The sequence below is a fragment of the Accipiter gentilis genome, chromosome 12 (assembly GCF_929443795.1).
Source record: "Accipiter gentilis chromosome 12, bAccGen1.1, whole genome shotgun sequence".
NCBI lineage: Eukaryota > Metazoa > Chordata > Aves > Accipitriformes > Accipitridae > Astur > Astur gentilis.
The window spans coordinates 599,134-622,032 of NC_064891.1; the positions used below are offsets into that span (position 1 = coordinate 599,134).

Below are 22,899 nucleotides of genomic sequence, written 5' to 3' on the forward strand. Positions count from 1 at the left end.
AGAACAGAGCAATGACTCCTTACAGGAGTCCTCCCTCCTGCGGGCTAAGGAACAGCATCCTCCTACATAGCACCAAATTTTTTATGACCTAACACTGAAAAGACAGAGGAACCTTTCTTCATGCTAACAGCATCTTTCCCCTAATACCTAGAACAGGGGAGAAAAGATTTAAAGTTTTTATTATATGCACACAGTTCTTAGATGAACTGAATTAAAGTTATCACCAAACAAAACCACACCTAATCCTTCTTGCTGTATGTTTTGATGTTTATTCATTACCCAAAGTTGAATGAGTGTCACTGATCTCAAGAACTAGAAGTCACGTCAAAAACAATTCTAAAAATTACTTGAAGCAATTGTCAATTTACACAGCTGGCAGTGAAAAATGCTAGACTATTATGCCTAACAAAATACAAATTTACTCATTAGAATTCTAGTATATTTAACAGTATCATAACAAAACAAACTGTCTTTTTGCCCCCCGCCCCCAAATTTTAAGACTTGACGAAACACTGTAAACTAAAAAAAAGTATATTTTTTCCTCTTCAAAATAACTTGAGAAACTACATGCTGGATCTGAACTCCTAAACTGCCCATCTTTTAACACATCTCCTAACTCCAGTGCTACTTATTTTAATTGCCCAGGTTTCTGTAAAGCTGCATTCTTTAAAGATTACATAAACGAGCAAATTGATTATCAGCTTCTGAAATACTGATAACCTGTATATTAATATCATTTACCCTGTGTGTATACAGTACATTTTTCCCAAAAGCAATACTGTCGAACGTGTCAACATTCTAAAATCTCAAGTCAATTTCAGGAATTTAAACACCTTCAGCAATGTAGGAACATGGATGTATTTCCTAGTGGCAGATGCTGAGACAATGTTTATCATAAATGTTGTAATATGCTGCACCAAACATTCTGGCTACTATAAGAGTATGCCAAAGAGACTGTTATGTTAACAGACTACTAAATCCTCTATTCCAACTCAAATACATGACAAAACCCCAATATGAACAAGCTCACTTATGCCAGTTTATACCAAGGGAGGAAAACTTCCTGGTGTTATAGCTGGTGATCAGCTAAAACCCAATAAAGAAGGCCTTCTTGTTTTAGTGTGTTCAAATGTAAGTCCTACATACTCATGGAGTTGAAAGACGATTTTTCTCTACCTCCTATTCTAGTGCCATATCCACATACAGGTACTCTGAAGTACCATAATGATAAATCTAACTGCTCTCATCTTTAAGTATCCCTACGTAGACATACTCACAGGGAGACACACACACACAGTTAATTTCTGTCCCCAAGCTCCCAGCCTGGAAAATACCTCCCACAATAATACCATGTAGGAAATCCTGCAAACTTGATGAACACTTTTATTAGTTTATCTTGATACCCATGTAGGCAGCCCCTAAAATAAAAGCTTAGCAGAGCCAAGGTAGGAGAGGTTATGTTATTCCATCAGATCATGTATGACTGAAATGATAGAAATTTCCTTCTATGAACACAGAAACAGATGTCCTGATTAAGTTAATATAAATAAACCAATAAGTTTTACAATTTAAAGACGTTTCACTAAATTGTTATAAAAATTGTTGCTACACAGAAAATATGCAGCCATACCACAAACTCAACAAATGTGGGGTTTTTTGTTTGTTTTTGTTTTAACATTCAGTGTTCCCAAAGCTACCAAGAGATTCATTAAATTGCTACAAATAATACTTAATAGCAAATATTCTTGCAGAAAACATACTTATACTTATTCACATTTGCTTCCTGGTTCTAAACTGTACCATGTCTTCAATATTCCATTTAAGTCCTAGGTTTACTTCCTTGCCCACAGATGCAATATACAATGGTCTACAAAAATAAGCTGAATCCTATTCTGGGTGGGTGAATCCAGTATTAAAACTGGATATATAAACTATTTTGAAGTCATTTATCTTGCAGGATCATAATTAAAACAAAAAATAGCAAAACAATAGTATCCTTTATCAAGTCTTAACAATGTGTTGTAAATTGGTTAACAAAGGGTTAGCAGAAAACTAACAGACACAGCACGTACAGTTTTTACATAGCAAACTCTTAATACCTGATGTACTATTAATAATACTGAATGTGTTTCATGTGAAAGGTATTTTCTAAACCACGAACTCACTGATGCTGTGACACTGTCATAACCCCTCCCTCCTCCCCAACAGAAAACCACAGAGCAGGAGATACCAAAAATTAAAGATCACTAGGGTTACTCAGTGCTGATTCAAGTCCACTTCGTGCTCATGCTGGGCTGCTGCTGACAAAGCAAGCTTTCAGAAAGGCAAGCAACAACCACGTAAACAGGCAGGAAAGACTGAGAAAGCAACAGAGGCAAGCAGTTCTTGATTGCTCAAGGATACTTTGTGTTGCCAGGATCAGTCAACACTCCACACAACAGCTCAGACAACAGTATACAGGCCTACATAAGCCTGAGATATACAGTGATTTCACAGCTGCAAAGGCAAACCTTTGCACTCAGTTTGACAGTCCTGTGTGAGGATTAGTCCAGCCACACCAGATATCTAGACTGAGCTCCACATATTGTTCACCTTACCCTGTCTTGGTATTCATATGCATATTTGCTTCTCCTCTTTAAATTTAGACGGTACAATCTTCAAAGTAAGAACTGTTTTCCTTGTGTGTTAATATACTGCCTAACATAACATGGCTCAGTTTTGAGCACTGCTATTTGCAACCCAAATAACCGTGTCTAATTTTGTATGGGAAGACATGGTAGGAAAGAGTGTTTCAGAGACTACATTATTCCTACCTGAAGCCCCAGCTGGTATATGTTTTCCTCAGGATTCTATGACTTTGTATTTTAAATAGAAACACAAACCCTCCTCCCCACTCCTTTTTCTCAAGCTACTACGGCTGCTTTCCAGATGTAAACTCCTTTGGCTAGTTTCTTCTGAACTGTTGGAGGAACCAGGTGAAGGGAGAAGGCAATAGAGTGATTTCCTGTATTTCAGCCTCAGCTCTCTCATCCTATTTCAGGCATGTATGGGAAGCACATACAATAGAGATAATGCTCTATTTACTTTTAATACAAGACCTGGGAGCTGAGTCTAGAAATACAGAAAATACTACAAATACTCAATTTCATTTGGAAAATTTATTTAAGGTACTGTAAGCAAGGCAAACTGAACAATAAGGAAGGAGAAACTGCTCTTTTTCAAAGCATTATTCATCCTATACAACAAGACAGAAAACTTTCTATGTAACAATTTAATTGAAGAATATATTACAACGCATAATCATAAGGAGCTGGTACAAACAGAACACAGACAAGTTCAACATCTGGGACATCTGCTCCTGTGTTTCAAAATTTTAATTCTGCAACCTCAGTAACACACAACATTATAGGGTTTATGGTCCTAAAGGAAAAAGACCACATTATAAAGCTGGTTCCTCAGGAAGCAACTCTTGCTGCTATGCAGAATGAAATGGAAGCTCAAGCATTAAAATGAACAGCTGCAGATAAAACTTGCCCAATTTCTAAGAACTCTTAATTTCTGTAGTAAGAAGTTCGCTGCCTTTCTCCACATCATGTTCTTGTTTCCTACACATACAAATTGTCAGCTATTTTAAGTGTTGGCACTCCTAAAACCAAACTCAGAGCAGAGTTCTACCACAAGTACCTTGAAGAGTTTTGCAAGGCTGCCACTGACAAAGAAGAATCAGATGCTACTGTTTTGGAACAAATTAAACTGTCTAAATATTTAAAGTGTGTGTAAGTAAGGACAAGATTTACAGTCTTCTTCCTTTAAAAAAGGCTTTCATATTCTAGATTAGGAAAACAAACCATGCATATCACAGCTGCAGTGGCTATGGCCATCATTCATACTCTTACATATGAATTTATTAAGTCACAAAATACGATGCAGACTTACATAGTTGAAGATTGTTTCAGAGATAGTACTCACAGACAGTTTTGAAGTTGTACAGGCAACAATAATTCTGCCATTTCCTGACTCTGAAATCTTTATAATGTGGTCTTTTAGGTACATCTAATGAAATTTAAGTCTACATCATAAGAAATTTTGTAAGAAGATATTTCTTTAGATGAACAACATTAGAATAGACTACAACAACATTTTTGTAAGATTTCATATCAGTGCTTCTGGAAGATCCAATACTGCAAAGACCCTGTCAGTGTTAATTTTGTACACGAAGTAGTGACACTGAATTCTTTGCAAGATGATGGGGTGAAATTCCCAAGATGATAGTGACTTCCTTTAAAGTTGTAGAAATGATAACAATATGGAGAGATTACAAGAGGTCAGTAAAAGTTTAAGAACACTCCACTGAATACTTACACCATCTATACTCCTTCTAGCATGAGGTCCATATGTATCTTCAGACCCTAAAACCTGTATGTTAACTGCACTGTAATCTTCATACCCAAGCTGACTGAAAATAAGACGAGTCCTGCAACAAATGATTTTTTTTTATTAGTAAACTGCCTCAAAATTATTATCTGAAGTAGCCCTGTGTGGTCCACAGGAGTTAGCTCTGTCATGTAAACTGGACTATGAATACTTTACACTAAACAAATATATCTGAATACTACAAATCAAGCGATTACTGACAAGGAAGTTATACCTCAGAATTTACCTCTAGGTTTCAAATTGAGCCTTTGTTTATTCAAATTATTTGAAAGATGACAGGCAAAGACAAATAAATGGATTTCAGCTCTTACTTTTATCTTTAAAAAAAGAGAGCTTGAAATGTAATTACAGTATATGCAGTCTTCCTGTTTTTCATACTGGAAATTCAGTTCTTAACTCTGTTTCTGCTAGAAGGTGTTATGAACTACCAATAAACAGATGGAACTACCTCATTACATCACAGGCACCAATGAAGAGAAAATTAACCGAAGAAGGAACTTTTATTCAAACTTTAAAGGTATTTATTTGGGATTAATGAACATATGTCTCAAATGCCAAAAAGTAGATGAAGTTTTTAAAGAGCATGTTTCTTCATTACTGGTGCCTTTCCAATCTAGCACTGAAATTCCTCAAACTCTTTCTGTAAGGATGTTTCCCCCAAAAGCACATTGTGTCAAGAGTGCCAACTTTGTCCAATCACAATTAATAATCGGGATGAATATCACCTTCTTTTTATACACCATGAAAACACACACTGCTTTAAGAGAGCCAGGAATTAATACTGGTTTTTGACAAATACCAAATTTGGGTTAAAAAGACTGTTTGCAACAACTCTTGGAAAACAGCCCAACTCTCAAGTGCTAAAACTGTAAATGACCACTATCATTTTAAATAAATAATCATATGAAGTCCAAAAAAACAAAAAAAAACAACCAAAAAAGAAAAAAAAAAAATCACAGTAAAAAAAAGGTTAGAATAAAGTTTTAAAATAATCCAACTGTTAAAAATAGTCCAACTTAATAACATGTTGCAGATTGGAAAAATAAATTCTGAAGCACCTAAACTGGTTTCCCAATAATCTTGGTCTGGCACCCTTCTAGCTGCGTAGAAAGATTTTATCAGTTGAAACATTGGAATTATGTCAGGATGTGAAAAACATTTTGTATCAGTGGAAGATTTTGAAGACACTGTTAATATATTATCTTTATAGTAAATATTAGCATGCTACCTGAAAAATGATGCAGTGTACAGGACTTCAATACAAAATGTAATTTTCTAGTTGTTGTAAAGAGATTAAGGTGGTTCATGTACCACCAAATGAGGCCATCTTTATTTTGATGACCACAGAAAGACAGATACTTGATTGAAGGTACCTAAATTTGCAAACCGTGTCTGTAATAAGTTATTTTAAGTTATTTATCTACAAACATCATAGTTAGATACGCTAGAGTTCAAAATACATTCTGTGGGTGGGTAATTTTTAGCCCTTTCATGTGTCTTGCTAACGCAACAGAGAACCATCCAAAATAAAAGAACACCAAAGACTACTCCAAAGAGACTTCTTCACACGCATACTGCCAAATGTCTCCTGCTTTCAAAAACTAATATACAAATAAAGGACAAGCACACAAGAAGGAAGTGAAAGAAGTTGTATTACAAGCTGCCACAGCTGCTCTGTGTCTTAGGCTACCAACTAATCTGACGTGTACAACTGAAGCACCTTAAGTTTGTGCACCTTATTCTGTACTCGCTGCCGTTAGACTACTGGGCAGAATTTGATCTAGAATGGACTGAAAGATCATGTCCTTACAACATTCTCTTGCAACAGGAATTGGTGGGAACACTGAAGTCAGAGCTTCCTAAAGAGAGGTAGTTTCTGGTAGAGCATTCTCTGACAGTGATCAGAATAGCTTGTTCTATTGTGGCTTGACATACACAAATCTTTCGAATATGCTGAATAAGCAATTCCACATATTAAGCTGTTTTAAGACTGTGAGATAGAAAATATATTGATGGGCAATACTCTGTATTGTGATTTTTAATGCATAGAGCAAGCCACAGCTGCTCCAGGCATGCCTCATGGGCTAGAGGCCACTTACCAAGCCAGTTAACCAGCCTTTGGCTATTTCCCATCAGCCCTCTTCTGAGGATTACTCAGGACAGCACTGCAAGCAGGCTGAATTAATTTCCTAGTGGTCACAGAGGCAGCAGCACCACAAGCTGCTTCAATCGGACAAAAGAATCACGTAGTCTGGTCTGAAATAATTTCCAAGAGCAAACATGAAAGGGAAAATACTTCCTTTCCAAAATAATCACCTAGCTTCCAGAAAGATTGCTTTTCAGAGACTTCCGAGTCCCTCAGTTTTTGCATTTAACAACTCTTGAAGGGTTTTTTCTTGACTGATTTTCTCAATAGCTCTTGCACACATATACTTTTAGCATTTGCACCACTCTGAAGAAAGGGATTCCACAGCTTAATTACACATCTCCTATCAGCCCACTCTCATCTGCTAAGTCTCTTGAGGGAAGTAACACAGCTCTTCCTTCATCACAGTGCTGTTCATGGTCACAGGAGCAGTAAGTCACTCTTAAGTCCGCAGCAAACCTTGCACTTCTGACAGGTGTCTATCCTAGTGTACTTGCTGCATGGGTCTATAGTAGGAAGGGGGTGGGGGGGGGGAAGTGATGTATAAAACATGTCACAGAGACAGATCTCATAACTATAAAGATTGGGGCTACTGGAGTAAATGCTCAGAGATGTCCATGACTATATAGAATTATGTTTAAGAGAAATCCTTCCTCACCCAAATATCCTGGCATGACAATATGACTGAAAGTTTATCAGTCTGTCTTACAATTGTAAAACTTTCTAGCAAACAAAATCACGAGTCACATTTTACAAGGTACTAAGATAATTTTGTTTAAAACACAAACTTGGTAAACTGCCTACATTTCATTGCACTATGATTTTTTGATAAAAAGAACCTATGTGAAAATCAGCGAAAACTAGTTTCACATGGGTGTCCCTCTGGCATTTAATAAATTTTCATCTGAATCGTAGCTTCTCCCTCATTAATTTGGGTTTCTCTCCACTATCCAGCCATTTATTTTCAAGAATATTTGAGACCTTTCTCACTCTTACAAATGTAGCTGAAGTGTAGATATAGGTTGAAAACAGGTTTCCTAAACAGGCTACTTATGTCTCGAAATGTCCTCCCAATTGGAAGATTATAATCTTCTAGGGTTCTTACAAGGTTAATATGGTTGCCATCATATGTCACAGTTCTATTTTCATAATCTCTGAAAAGAAAAAGTCAAAACCCCCTCCAAGACCCAAATACTAACCTTTGCAGAATACTTTCCGCAGTGCGTTTTCCTTTTTGTACTGCCTTTGGACCTCCCACTGGACAGACAGCAGTAGCTCTGAAGCCATCAAGGTAAGTAGCATTTACCTAACGATAAAGGCATTATGAAATTACACAGGATTCAATACTGATATGCTATAAACACTCTCTGACAATCATCATCCATGCATTGAGCAGAAGTGGAATAGCAAGAAACCATCATCATCACAAAAATGTACTCTATTATTTAAAACTCAAAATTCTATTAGAGGAAGATTCAAATCTGCTAAACTGTGAAACTCTGAATCAGTTCTCATTGTCATCCTTAAATTCTCCTGTACTTATCTGCTTTGGTACATAGGACACATTCTGATGGTGAAAAACTGAATAATCTACCACAGTGAAATAGATCAGACATAAGTTTCCCAGGAGTATTAAAGTAAATGTGGAAAAATATCCAATACACATACATGCACACACAAAAGAATATCCCATACATTGCAAACGTTTAACTAATAAGCATTTTACTAGACTTCCAGTGCTATAGCTGCTTTACTTTCACTGTATTAGAGCTCTGTTATGACCATAATGCATGGCCATAAATGGTAGAAAAGCTTTACTAGATGTATCTAAACTAAGTGTAATGAGCATTTTCAACATTCATTATGTAACAGAAAAACAAAAACAAATTGAAGAACCTGGTAGACATTCAGCATAACTCTACGACCAGAAATATTTTTCCTACAGTAAATTTTCAAATACTTTACCCAGTCTACTTTTAAATGTCCCCCAAAACAGTGTTTCAGCTAGTTCTTTTGAAAAAGCTATTTCATAGGTAATATAAATTTCAGGGAAAATAATGAGAAATACATCTCACTTTCTTCTATCACTGTTTTACTTCACCTGTAATGCAGCAATTAAATAATTTTCCTCTACACTTACTGCAAAGTTACTGAAAGATGTAACACACCCTTAAAATATTTCTAGCTTGTTTATAACAAGCCCGTTCAGTCACTTCCTAGCCAAGCTGAATATATTAATTTCCTAAAAATTAGTTCTAAAACAGGTGTGCAAAGCATATGTCCATTTATCACTGACAGCCAATTAAACAGTTTCAAAAAATAGAAATATTTCACAGGAAGCCTAATTTACATACTTGAGATTATCGTTACACTGTTTAATATACAAAACCTAAGATATATTTAAAAAATTCCAAGATACATACATTTCAAATTTCCTACTTAAAACATAATAATAAATAAGAAATAAATTAAAACTTATTTTTATTTTACTGTTACGTAAAAACCAGTCATTCTGTTTTCTTTATTCTATTTCATGGTTCATCAACTGAAAATCTCAAATCTCTTATTTCCTTTAGATATTCAGAAGTATGGAAATGTAAAGTCAAGAACAAAAACTGCAGGAGGACAAGGCTGCTGAACAGAACACTCACCAAAAATTGCTAAGAAGCAAAACATGTTCTGCTTCAAACCGCACACTCGGACCAAGGAAGAAGTAGTATTTCCTGCTTCGTACATTCACTGCCTTCTGTATTTGCCAATATCAAATTCCACTATTTACTACAGGAATAATAAGAGCCTTAGCATAGCTATCATTTGATTGATGGAATTTGATGCTTTGTACAAAAGTATATTCTTCATTCTATGTCATTTTTAGGAATTACTTCTAAATTGACTTCTCCGTCGGTTATACAATGACACTGTAAGACTGATTTTTAAAACTAAATATCTTTTAGAAATGTGCTTATAATTTATGTTTTAAGACTTTTTTGTTGTTGTTTCAAACACACCAAAAACGTATTTTCAGATTAAGAATACACAGTTATTCCCAGATGCAGATAATGCAGACACAGATCACTCAGAGAACAGAAATGTGTTGTTCCAGCATTATGCGATTAGAACTCCTGAACTAATAATTAAAATTCTGAGGAAATGCAAAAAGCTGACAAGACAATATTGTACTGAAATTGTAGGCCATCTATTAAAAAAACCCTCAAAACAACAATGCTACATTGTATTAGGCAAAACTTTAGAAAAATTAATGTTCAGATTACACTCCCACAATACTTCTAAAATATCAAACCCCTTTTTCATAAAGCTGATACAAACATGATTACTAGAAAGCTGCCAGAAGTGAAAAACTAAAGGCATGAGAAAAGTGACCTGTGGTATACTACTGAATTCTAAAAATGCTTTGTCAGTATGCTTTAATTATGGAGCCTTTAGAGAGCTCTTCTACTCTGACTCTACAACTCACCAAAACCAAACCTGCTTTGGTGATACTATTATTTATCTCTGAAATACGGTGTTTTTTAAAAACTGAAACTCTGTCTTATATAAAACTGGTTTTAAAAGTGTCAGAAGTATTTAAAAAATGCAGTAAGAAGTTTCAAAGAAAAATTATGCTCAGACATACATTATATTACTTAAACAGAAATATTAGCACAATTCCCTGCTTAGGTTAACTCACTTTCGATATGGCTGTGATAAGCAGTTGATTTCTGATCTCGATCTTGCTTCTGTAAATGTCAGTTTTGCCACTAGTTTAAAAAAGAAAAGGATCCAGCCCTACTGGTACTTCACCAGAACTGTATTACCTTATCATCCATTCAGGGAACAGAGACCCCCTAGAAGACTATGGTAACAAACATAAAACTTCACAATTTTAGTATAAGCGCAGGTTTCTTTCAACAGAATATTTCAGGAGACTGTTAGTCTCATTCTTAGTTGCTCTCTTGACAGATGTAGTTACTCATTACTTACCTTTCGAAAACTACTTGGCAGATAAATTTCACAATGAAATAGAAGAAAATTAACATGTCAGTATAAAAATCAACAAGTATAAAGGTGTTAGTGGGCTAAGAAGTTTGAAAAAGTATTGTTATTACTATAGAACCACCATCCCAGCCTTCTCTAGACATTTGTGGATAAGCCTGTTATACAAATTAACATGTTTTTATGCATCTAATAAGGTCTTTTTTTTTTCTTTTTCCCCTCTTTCTTTTACTCTTGAGGCAGGGAGGATGAAAATTTTAGAGTGGTAACATTTTTTGGCAGAAAAAAAATTAGTACTTTCTTCAAAATATAAAGTGTTGTAAATCAGAAATACCTTACACGCCACAGAAAGAGTAATACCTTATAAAACGTTGGAGGCGGCGATCCTTTTGCTCCATGAACTTTCACTGCCCCACCATCAAAACCTATAGTGGTTAAAAATCAGTATTTAAGCTTCTTCAATATAACTTCAAAGACATTCTTTTGTGATACATATTAATCAAATGCTCTTAATTAAAAAGCACATCATTGATAGCTGTACTGCCACAAAACCTTTCACAAAACAGTCCTCCCTGCCTTAGAAACACAAACAGCAAATTGGTGACTAAATTTTTTACTTCAATGAGCGTTTGAACAGAATACTTGAAATGTTTATTCATGTACTTAAAAAATACTTAACAAAGAAAGCAGCCTTAGGGCTTCAGACCCAATAGTTATTTTCCACTTAACAGCCAGTTATTGCACAAACAGACAGAGCATACAATTTACTGTAGTTGGCTGGAGTGGACTGCAGTCCTTCACTTGGTAAAGAAACAAAACAAGAAAGATGAGAAACCAGTGAGAGCTTATTTGCTGATAGCTTAGTTAAGTGAAGGGATAACTTAACTTTAGCCTTCCCATCAATACAGAAACCGAACAGTTTGAATGTATGTTCCAGGGCAACTACCATGTTCAGTATTAGGAATGTTAATGCCAAAAGAAACTAGAGAAAATTGTTCTTATGGCATCAGGTTCAAGCTTGAACTGGAGAAAACCAATAGGTGCAAGTCCTTGAAAATTAGCTGTCCAGGATCAGCGCCTCATGTCAGACAGACAGAATTATACTGTAGCTCACCTGTACCTAACCAGTGCTTGCAAATATTTAGGAAGCAGCTCAAAGCCTTACACAAATACTCTGAAGAGATCAAATCAGAACATATCTGAAAAAGTGAACATGACTAGAAGAAATTTTACGTGTCACTCAAATAACACCATCACTCTCTCTGCAAGATTGACACAAGGTTAATTTAACTCTCTCAATACAGAACAATATCCCTACAGACAGGGTGAAGATCTGGAAGTTTCATGTTTCAGGTGAAGGAGAAATACAGAGAAAAAACCCTGTAAAAAAATGCATAGCATCCATTGACAAAAAGAAAACAGAAGCACCTCACAGTTCAAACACTGCAAGTAATTCAACAGGACAATAAAATCAGCAATGTAAACAGCAAAAATAGATAGCTTGCCTGTTTTTACTGGTGTACGTGTCAAAGCACTTCAAACTAAAAATATTTAAGAAATCTGACCATTTTCCATCTGTTATATTTCCAAGAAGGCTAACTGAAAGTTCATGTGAAAGTTCATTTTAAGTTCAAACATGTCATATCGGGTCATTTGCAAGCTAAAAGTTCATAGGAAGGTTAGGATTTCTTTTTTTAAAAAAAAAAAAAAAAAAGAAAAAAGATTGGTGGCTAAGAGCAGCAAGCTGGCCTTATCAGACTGCCATTTGGTTATGTTGCATGAGCAGAAGGTTCACTGTACAATTTTAAAGTACTTTTATTATTGAAGCAAAATATTTTTCATGCTACAGTTTTGAGTTTTATCACAGTAAGTTTTTAATTTGAGATTTCAGTTGTTCTAAGTTTTATAAAGACACTCGGCATACTGTCACAGATAAGTTCCATTAGAATGAAAGAGGATATATAATACAGATGCAGTAAAAAACAAACTTCAAATGACTGTAGGTGAACATTTTTTTCAAGCTGTCTCATCCAACCTACAGATGTTCAAATCTGTTAAGCCTGGGTTTTTTGGTTTGTTTTGCTTTTAAAGCTAAATTCAGAACATACGTTATATCCATCTTTAGTTTCTGAGAGTTTCGAGGATAGCAAATGGACTTTTTCAAACAGAGATTCTCTGGTGGAAATCCTGCACCTAAGCATGCTTCTACCACTTCAGATGATCCACTTAAATGTCTAAGAAAAACACCATTACCAAGTAGTGCTTTGAAAGACACAGCTTTCCATTGTTACTAACATTTCAAATGTCATATGAGAAAACATGTATAAAACATACTTTTTTTTGAGCAAAGAAACTGAGCTGCAGTTTAAAAAAATGCTGAAATCACAGTGGAGCTGTCTCACTGTTGCTCACACAGAATATGTAGTTTAAAGACCTGGTACGTGCAAGGCATGCTTTAAAAAGTAAAGCAAAAGGAGCAGTGATCAAAGACTTAAATTAGTCAGCCAGCAAGATAAATAAGAGTATGGTTAAAATTTCTAAAGGAATTTCTAGCAAAAGTCCTTGGAAAAAAAATATCAGTTTAATGCAGTATCACACTAAGGAACTGATTTAACAAGAAATATGCAAAGAAAACATGGAAATTAAAGTAACTGCTTTAGTTTGATAGCCCAGTTCATTGACACAAATCTCTTAACACATAAGAGGACTAACCTGGAATTTCAGTGATGGAAACATTGGAAAAGTCACATGTGACATCTGGTAAAAGATAGCACTGAGGATTGCCCAATTCATACACCAACTGTTCAGCTACAGTACCAAAGGAGATTAGTCCCCCTGTGTCTGGTGGTTTGGAAAGAATAAAGTCTCCTTCAGAGGAACATTCTACAATGGGAAAGCCTATGTTGTGCCTAGAATATGAAAAACATTGAAAAAAACCTTTAAATACAAAGGGAAAGTGAAAAGAAAAATGAGTGACAACATATCAGAATTTTATGGTAATGACCAATTAAATAAAACCAATCAACAGTTATAAGATAGCTGGTTGTTTCTGCAGAAACATACTTAAGAAAAAGCACTGAACAAACTGCTCAACCAAAATAATAAGAGGATGCATTTTATTGCCTGGCAAAGGAGTGCAGATATAACAACAGACACCAACAGTAAACAGATAGAAGTGAGGAAAGGAATGGAGAAGGACACTAATGGAAATGGTTAAAGTAAAAGATGCTGAAAGAATTAGAGGACTATGATTAAAGAGGTAAATTCAGAAGAAAAACCATGATGGCTAATTCTAGCCTAGTTTGGCTAACAGCAGCACACACAGCATGAAGGTGAAGACATCCTGCACTATGGATTTGTAAAAAGGCAGCCAAAGCAGGAAGAACAGACTGTGCTGGAAGTCTCACAGATGAAGGGAAGTAGGAAACAGGAATAATCACACCTATTAAGGACTTTTTTACATGTTAATAATAAATCATACACAGAAAAGTTATAATCAGAAAACAGAAAGATATATGAAAGTTAAGATCTTCAGCCCAGAACAATAATAAAAGACAGAATGACCAGAAAATCATGAGGCATAGCAAAAAGAAAAGCAGTAAACCAGAAAATTATAGACATGTTTGTAAATGAAAATATTCTCCTCCTCACATTCTCACAAGAGTAATACATAGAAAGTGATCAAATATGTCATAGTAAGAGGCACATACTGGTCATTACAGTAGCAAAGCAGAATTTTCAGGGTTATGTGGATGACATCTAGATATCTGCTTTCCCAGTTAAAAGGCTTTTATTTTATTTACAGAGAATCTGAGCAAAAGCAATGACTTAAAAACACCCATAAATTTAAAAAGTACCTGAAAATTAAAGCAAAGCCTTAATATTCTCCTAAAAAGGCTACCTGGCTCACTCCCCTTTCACAGGAAGTTGGAAATTTGTGGAATTAAAGTGTCCCAGAGATGCAAAAAGAACACAGAAAGAGGTGTTACGGAGATATAGCCCCTTGCAAAAGCAAAACTGTTCTAAGAAGGTCCTAATACGAAAGGTGGTGAACATCACCATTCTCATTAAAGTCAACGACCTTCAGGTTCTTCATACATACTTAGAATCAGTCCATCACCAAAATTAGTTATTTTTGGGTGCTAGTGATAACAATATGCTGACCATACAACCAAATTGGTTATCAGCAAGGTTAGATGAACATAGTTTGTATAACATAAATCCACAAAGTTTTGAAGGAAGTAAGCAAAAAACCAGTGAACTCTTCAGTGACATTTGTAAAAGTTCATGGGAGTCTGAACAGATTCCTTATCAGTGGGAAGCTTCAAACATAGCCCCATTATTTAAAAAAAGGATTATGAGACAAGCTTTGTTAGCAGAGATCAGCAACTTTAATACTGATAGTGTACAAAACTTGGAAAGTATGGTAGCTGGAGGACACCTAGAAAAGCCTGCATCTAATCAGTAAAGATTATACTTCATTAGACTGGTCTTCAAAACTATCTAAATCAAAAAAAACGGTAAAGGGAAACAAAAAACCCCACCTTGGTGAATACAAAGAATTTCATGGAATCAGCAATTTTTTATACAAGTTATTCTAGGTTTGGGGTTTGTTGGGTTTTTTTTTGAGGGGAAGAGGAAGGAGAAGAGATGGCAAGAAATGTGTAACATTCAGCATTTTAAAGTGTGACATAGAAAAAACCAACACCCCAAAAACCTCTCAATTCTTGCTCTTGAACATTAATGTAGGGTAACAGACTAGCATACGTAATTATCCCAATTTTACAAGTAAGGACACACATACAGGAGACATCATGATTTGCCCAGTGTTACACAGCTGGATCAGTGACTGAACAAGGATATAATTAAGGAGCTTTTACCCTCTTGGTGCCATACTTGTGTGCTTTGACCCTACCACCTATCTGTCCTTCTTGTCTGAAGGCAACAGCACCAGGTGCCTTGCGAACAGGCTCAACACAGCTTATTTGAATCACGTACCCAAAATTGGAATCACTTCCATCAAGACAGATTACCCAGTGCAGTCTATGCTACTGCAGTGACAACTGGTATCCATGCTGCAGCCCACTTTGATCTAAGTCATCAGCACATGCAACTTTGAAGACACATTCCTGCACCTTCTCCCCAGTGATCTTTGTTTTGAAGAGGTAAACTGTAGATACTCAACCTTCTACTCTGAACCACTGAGTTCACTAACATCAATTAAACTTCAGTTTGCCCAAGCTTGACTCTGAAAAGACCCGAACCATTAAAAAACAAAACCCAACAACAATATAGTGCGGCACAGAGAAATTTCACCCCTAAAATGGTTAAAATCTGGCAAATGCTGAAGTCATTAAAAGCAGACCAATCATTAAAGACAGCAGATAAACAGTATCAGTATAAACAACACTATTATTCAGGTCCCTTAGTACGCAAAAGAAAGGACAGACTCTGATCTTTCTGTTATCTTAGGGCCATCAAAGTCAGAGGATCTTTATGGTGGAATTTTTTATGCTGCCGGAGTAGCTTGGAAGGAGACCATATAGGTACGAATGTACTTTCTGGAACAGCTTCTAAATAGCCTCTAAGGTTGAGACATATTTGTTATATATATAAAAGACACTTAGTTCTTACCACTTGCGGTGAAGTGTTGACCCAAAGCTTGTAAGAAAATTGTATGAAGGAGAGAAGACATTCTAACAGACAAAAAAAGTCCAAACAACAAAACAAAACATCCCGCTACCCCCCCAAAAAAAAACAAAACAAAGAGGAAAACCAAAGTCTTCCTAGGAAAGGCATGCTGACACAGGACACTAGCATGTCCTAGCATGGTAAGAATGTTTAGCTATATTTAAACCATTCTGAAATCCATGACCCAAAAGGTCAATGAAAAGAACATCACAATCAGTGACTTACTCTTTGGTCATCTCTTTCATTGTTACTCTGTTTCAACAGTTAGTGAAGGTATCAAGGAAGACTTTTTGCCTTGTCTGAGATAAGTGTGAGGATGTTTCCTCCTCAAGGTACACCACCACCCAATGAACCTTCCTGAATGCTCAGTTAGTTGCAGAAGATGCATGTTCTCTCAGGTCACATCAGCTCTGAAAGCTCCCTCACTTTTTAACAATTCCAAACATAGAGATACAATGAATTTAGCAAAAAGCCCCTGGATTCCATCTCTATTCTAACTGGATGACTGGGAAAATACGTACATCCTATACGGCCTCATAGCAGATGCCAGTAATAACCTACATTAATATATGCATGCTTAAGAGAAAAATGTATTTTGTATATTGCTAAAAGACATTACTTCAAATTAATTTCCAGCCTGGAAACAAACTGGACTAAGTCACTCCTATGGCATGATTCGGTCAAGTGACAGCTACTTAAACCTGGTGTTAGAGCTCCCTAGCAGCAATAGCTACCTGGATGGGGTATTCTAGCACATACCACAGGTACTATGATCACACCATCCCCTTGATCAGCACTTCCACTGCAAGAAGTAACTCTTTGCCCAATTCACTAGTAGGTTTTGCTGAATTACTACACACCATATGACACCCTGTAACATGCCAACTGTATGCTGGCCACAACCCACAGCCAAGTTGTAATTTTGTAGCGTAGCAGCTGAGTAAAAACCATGGAACTATGAATCTGAACTTCAGCAGCAACTACAGTCATGGCATCCAAAGTGGCATAGTGGCCAAGTGGCACCCTTCAATAATAAAAGAATTGCATCAGTTTAGTGATAAAATACCCTAGTAGGATGGGGCAATATCAAGCCATGTAAGCAATTATGAAAGGAAAATACTAAAATGAATTCTAATTAAATAATACGATCATGTAATTAAAAAAAATACAACATGAGAGATAAATATGAAAGTACTACTTTTAAAACTTTTTGAGCAGTTCTTTTAACACAGAGTTAAAATACAGAAGTAATATACATCAGTTTGTGAAAGGAGATGACTACCACCATGCTTTTATCCAAAATATCTGTTTCAAGTTGCACGTTTGGTATTTAACAATTAAATAAATTTATGTATTAGTGACCAGAGCACTCAATAAATCCAAGCTAAGATTAAACCTCAGAAACCCCCTCCAAGTTGGGGCTAGGAAAGGAGTTAACAGTTAAAGCAAGTCCCCAGTGACTACTGCACAGGGGTAACAAAGTCCCAAACCCGGTTTTGCTGCTGAAGCCACCTTCTCATCAACCATCTACAGCTGCTGTCCTACTCTAATAGGAATCAGGGCTCTGAAATCAAGTCTCCTGTCAGTTCTCTGCCTTTCAATGACTTACTCTTGGATTAATTTTTTCCATGTAAAATGCCGGGTGTTCTTCAGTTTTGGCTCTCAGAAATGTTACAGTTTATGGGCCTGTCACAAGTGATAAAATGAACTGTCTAAGCAGAGATGTCTCTGTCTACTCTGGGACAATGCACTATTCAACCTCATGTAGCTATCAAGATAGCCTTCCTTCTTGTTTTGCCACATCTTACACCGTTTGCATTACAAAAGAAGTAAAATCCATGATCAGTACTGGGTCCCATTTGGCTCAGGGAGAAAGACATTCACTGTCTGAGATAAAACAGGTATTTCTTCCCTCATTTCTTCCCCTCACATATCTCATTCTGGCCATTACTGGTAGACTGGGGAGATTACTGGCAACAAAAGGTGGGACAGTTAGTGTAGTGCATTTACTTGCAGGGGAAGATGTTACAAGAAAGAAAACAAAAAAGCCATAGCAATGCATGTGACATGGAAGTGAACCAGGGTCCAAATAGGCTGTGGTATGAACCTTTAGCCTTACAGCTAATGCAGTTTCCTGGGATGTGACTCAATGAATGTCACGCTGCAGAGAGCTCCAAGCCAAGCTTCTCAACTCCCTGGACATGTATTTTTAACCACAATGCTATTAAGCAAAAAGTAGAAACACTTCTAGCAGTGTTTTTACAACCAATTCAAAACTGTTAACGTGCCACACACGATCAGCACAAACATGGGTGAGGTATATGCATCTCTTTACATGTAAGGTACCAGCATGTTTCCTAACTTCTGCTGCAGTTTGAATTCAGGCAAAATTTATTGATTGCACCACTTATCTCCTCTGGCTAGGGCACTTCAGAGTATGTATTGTATTGTACTCTTAATGCCTAGACAATTTCAGGCCAATCAGACAGCCTGCCTAGCGTTTTCCAATGCCTGGAATAGGCGGTGCTACAGAGAAAAAGGCATTCCCCATTGCCGATTGGGACTCGCATGCTGGATTCTGTTCAACTCCCAAATTAAGCAATCTGGATCCAGCCCTTAAGAGTCTACAACTACTGACTTACCCTTTTGGTCATCCCAGGCCAGAGGATTATGCAGTCTCAACCATTGTACACTCTTGGCTCAGGGCAAAATGTCAGTGTTTATCATCTCCTCAAAATGATTACTCTACTGATCAGCATTAGTTTATTCTCTCCTGCATTTCAAAACAAAACAATGTACTAATCACCCACTGGCACTAAATAATAGTAAGAGACAGCAATGTCTGGGGTTAAATGAAAATTAAATACAGAGCTGTATATTATCAATACACTTCTGTCATCACAGTTCATTTTGACACATTGCATGAATTCCCTATTGTGTGCTGTGCACAGGACATTGAATACAGCACAATGATGTATTATCACTTCTTCTGACCATCTGCTGACATACATTACTACACAAATAACAGAAAAGGAATAAGTGCCTTTTTTGATAACATTAATGAGCATCCTTAAATGACTGATTATAAGTAAGTCTTCTATAAACTGTGAACTAATGATTTCTTGCATTTTCTCTGCTAAACATCAGAGAATCCACACAAGGGGTGAGTGAAGCAGCCTTCCTCTCACTGAAAGAGTAAACAGCTTCTATCCCCTCTACCTAATTTTTTTCATGAAGACTGGACAAAACTTTACAGCTTCAAGATCCCTGCGTTTAAGTCAAACACATTACAGAGATACACCCAGCACAATTAAAGAAATCCCAGTGCCTTAGGTCAGCAGACAGAAATCAGCTAAGTCTAGCTTCTATCAACCAAAGTAATTAGAGAGTCACAAGTTGGAACATGCACTTTACTTTTTTACATTAAAAACGTATTTTACCAAGACAACAAAGAAAAAGAATAGCTCGGGTTTTCATAGCTAACGACTCAGTTGCCACAATACACCAAAATGAACATTCCTGAGACTTAAAGCACCCTTCTCCATTGGAATTGAGTTCCCAGAAGTGGTCTACATCAAACATTTCAAGAAAATTAAAAAAAAAAACCCTACCAAAATAAAAAAAAATACATTGGATGAATGAAGCGGGTCCAATCCAGTGCCTCAATACTCATAAAGACATGGTAATTTATGCATGGAATGCATGCTCTGACTCTGACTTACCTGGCTTTACTCAGTTTAATTTAAAGTGCGCTTGTTTACATAGTTAATTATTTTTGCTTATACATAAACTATAGACAGATAAGGTTTATAAGTCTAATAGTTGATAAATTCTTCCTTTTTTTGCTTAGAAGTTAGAAAAAGTCATAACCCATCTGTCCTTCTCAGCAGTACACTTACACCTTTTTCAGCAGCCAAAGACAGAAGAGCAACATGGACTACTGTTCTCGGGGAGAAAAAAACCACAAAGATAGTAAAAAAATTACCTAAATCTAATCATAACCAAACCTACCCTCTGCAATGAGATGAAAGAAAAAGAAAGAGATTGCCCTCTAGTGTTTAGTCACCAGAGAACAGCATAAATGCTGTAAAAGGTTTTCTTAAGCTCTAGCATAAAGATCCAGTAAATATTTGCAGAGCTGAATGGTAAGTGGTCTTGGCTGCATGAACGCACTTATGGCAGTGAGAAATTCGTATGTGAAAGGCACTTCAACGACAAACACAGATTTGACTTGGCTTCTTCCCCCCCACATTTACTGACTTTGTTGGGCTGGTTTGGATTTAACATTATGTATCACAGACACTATGATTTATGGAGATCTAAATTACACATGCTTACTTTCAGGAGACTGCTAAAACATAGCTTTTCCTAAATGAGGGAGAAAATAATTAATAGACTATAGTCAAGTAACTTTTGCAAACCAGTGACAAAGCTCTGGTGACCTATCAGCAATTAACTAATGTCAATGGCAGCAGGCACTGTGTGTTTTGGTCATTATTGAGACTATGAATTACCATATTATTATTGTGCATTATTATGCAATGCATTTCCTGCATGCATGGAAAACAGATTCAGACTGTCTAAATAACAAAAACCCCACACCATCACATTTCTTTAACTTAAGGAGCCAATAGGTTACTACTAAACTACCAAATGGAAAATGCATTTTTCTGCAGCCCAACAGCTTCCATAGTGATTCCCTTTCATGCATTTGGGCCTAAGTATAGTAAATAACTATTGATTGGGGTCGGGGGGAGGCAGGGGGGGGCAGCAAAGCTCACTAACAAATCTCCTCTCCTCCTTCCTTCTCTCCATATCCTGAACTGATGTGCTGGACCACAAGTCCACTTTACTCAACCTTCTACTCTGCCTCTCCAAATATAGAATTAAAGCTCACATATTATTTTGCTTTTGACTAGTTTTAGGAGTTTATCATACAGGCTGACATGTAACATGCTTTTATTTCAAGAATTTCATTAATTAAATGCCTAAGACTTTTTGAATTTGCAAACAAAAACACTAGTTCTAAGGCATCACAATTAATTCTTTAGTAGACTTAACCTGAAGGTAAATACATTACTGTTATATTAGCACAGATACGATAATGCATGGTTCAGAAGTATGCATGCAGATTGATGGGGACAAAATAACAAGAGCAGTATTGGGTCCTAACCTTCTATATTCTTTAGTGGCAATTCAAGTCAGCACCAGTCAGCTCTAAGCCACAAGACTACTACGATTTTAGACACAGTTATGTAATTTTTATATATACTGTTGTGGAAGGTGACAAAGCTGAGCATGCCAACCACACTCGAACAAGACGTAACAGCACATGGCAGTAATGGGACAAGATTGTGAGGCTATAATACCACAGGAATGTATATAAATTATAGAGGCTGTTAAGATGTCTTGGAGGGGTTTAAGGACTTTGCTTAGCTGCTTAAAAGTAGTTGTTCAAGATAAAAGCAGAACTCATAGCCTGCTTAATGCTCTTGCTTAACATTGACCTATTCTTGGATTGGAGGAGTAAGATTTGGAAAGCCCCAGACCCACTTTGAGCCAGGAAAAGGAGAAATAATAACCACTAGCCTAAAAAAAAAAAAAAGAAAGAAGAACCCACCTAGAGACAATAAAAAGGCCCCAATTAGAGAGATGACGACCCTAGACCCAAGTACTACTATGGGACCAGACTATGGTGTGAGGGGCAGGATTGTAAGGGTAGAACTGCCCAGGGATTTTAGTATTTGGGTCCCTCTCTGGAGGCACCCAGCTTGAGCAGTCTAAATTTGTGCCATTTCTCACAGAAAAATCCTTAAAAATAAAGAACTACCAAACATTTTAGTAAGAAAACTACTGTTCTGTTTTTTTCCTTCATTCCTTTATAAAGCGTTGTCTTTCGGAGTCAGTTACAGGAGATTTTAAGCAGTTTCATGACACAGAATAATAAAATCATCAGGAGATACATCAGAACAGGAATAAGATTAGCAGTTACAAATTTCCAAATTGAACAGTGTCTCATTACTATAAACCCTCTCATGTGATTTCTGATTGAACCCAACACTGAAGAGTGAGTGCAGTTTGTTCAGGGCTAATGCTCAGGGCTAGCCTTCTAACAGGTGAAAAGAGATGTCTGACCCTGTTTCTTTCAATGCCTTATGTGCCTTTACCTATAAATGAGCAGTGTTCAGGAACTCTAAAGCAGAGGATCTTTCAGGATCACGCTCTGAATCAGTAACAGTCACTACAAGGAGGAGAAAAAAAGCTTAGCAGCCCTAGGGAACTAACTCAGGAGAGTGACTCCTCAGATCGCAGGGCAGTATCCTGCTGGTTCATCCATCTGGACTACAGGCTGCCTGCCCCTGGTGGCCTTCCCAGGGTGAACTTGGGAGCAGGAACACACCCGATGAAAGCTACTCTTCTCTCCTGCATCTCTCCCACTGCTCTTCAGCCCTTTCCTCTGTCAGGTAAAGGAAGCACTGCCCTTCTCATGACACAGCACAGGACAAGATCCTCTCTCTCATCCCAAGGAAAATAGAGGTAAACTGCAGACAGAATCACTCATCCTATGCAAAACACATTCCTTAACTTCTTCTAAACTACTCTTAAAAACAAGTTGGTCAAAATCAGGCTACATT

The 22,899-nt window shown here is 36.7% G+C and overlaps 1 protein-coding gene across 3 annotated transcripts in view; it reads right to left on the reverse strand.

The window, feature by feature from the left end:
* The window catches only part of LOC126044693 (uncharacterized), a 65,729-nt gene that overhangs the window by 32,963 nt on the left and 9,867 nt on the right, over positions 1 to 22,899 (reverse strand). For all 3 annotated transcript variants that reach the window (XM_049814764.1, XM_049814763.1, XM_049814765.1), the window contains exons 9-12: positions 13,286 to 13,482; positions 10,934 to 10,998; positions 7,780 to 7,886; positions 4,363 to 4,474 (exon numbers count right to left, since the gene is read on the reverse strand). In XM_049814764.1, the coding sequence (XP_049670721.1) occupies positions 4,363 to 4,474; positions 7,780 to 7,886; positions 10,934 to 10,998; positions 13,286 to 13,482 (481 nt within the window). The remainder of the gene's footprint in view (positions 1 to 4,362; positions 4,475 to 7,779; positions 7,887 to 10,933; positions 10,999 to 13,285; positions 13,483 to 22,899) is intronic.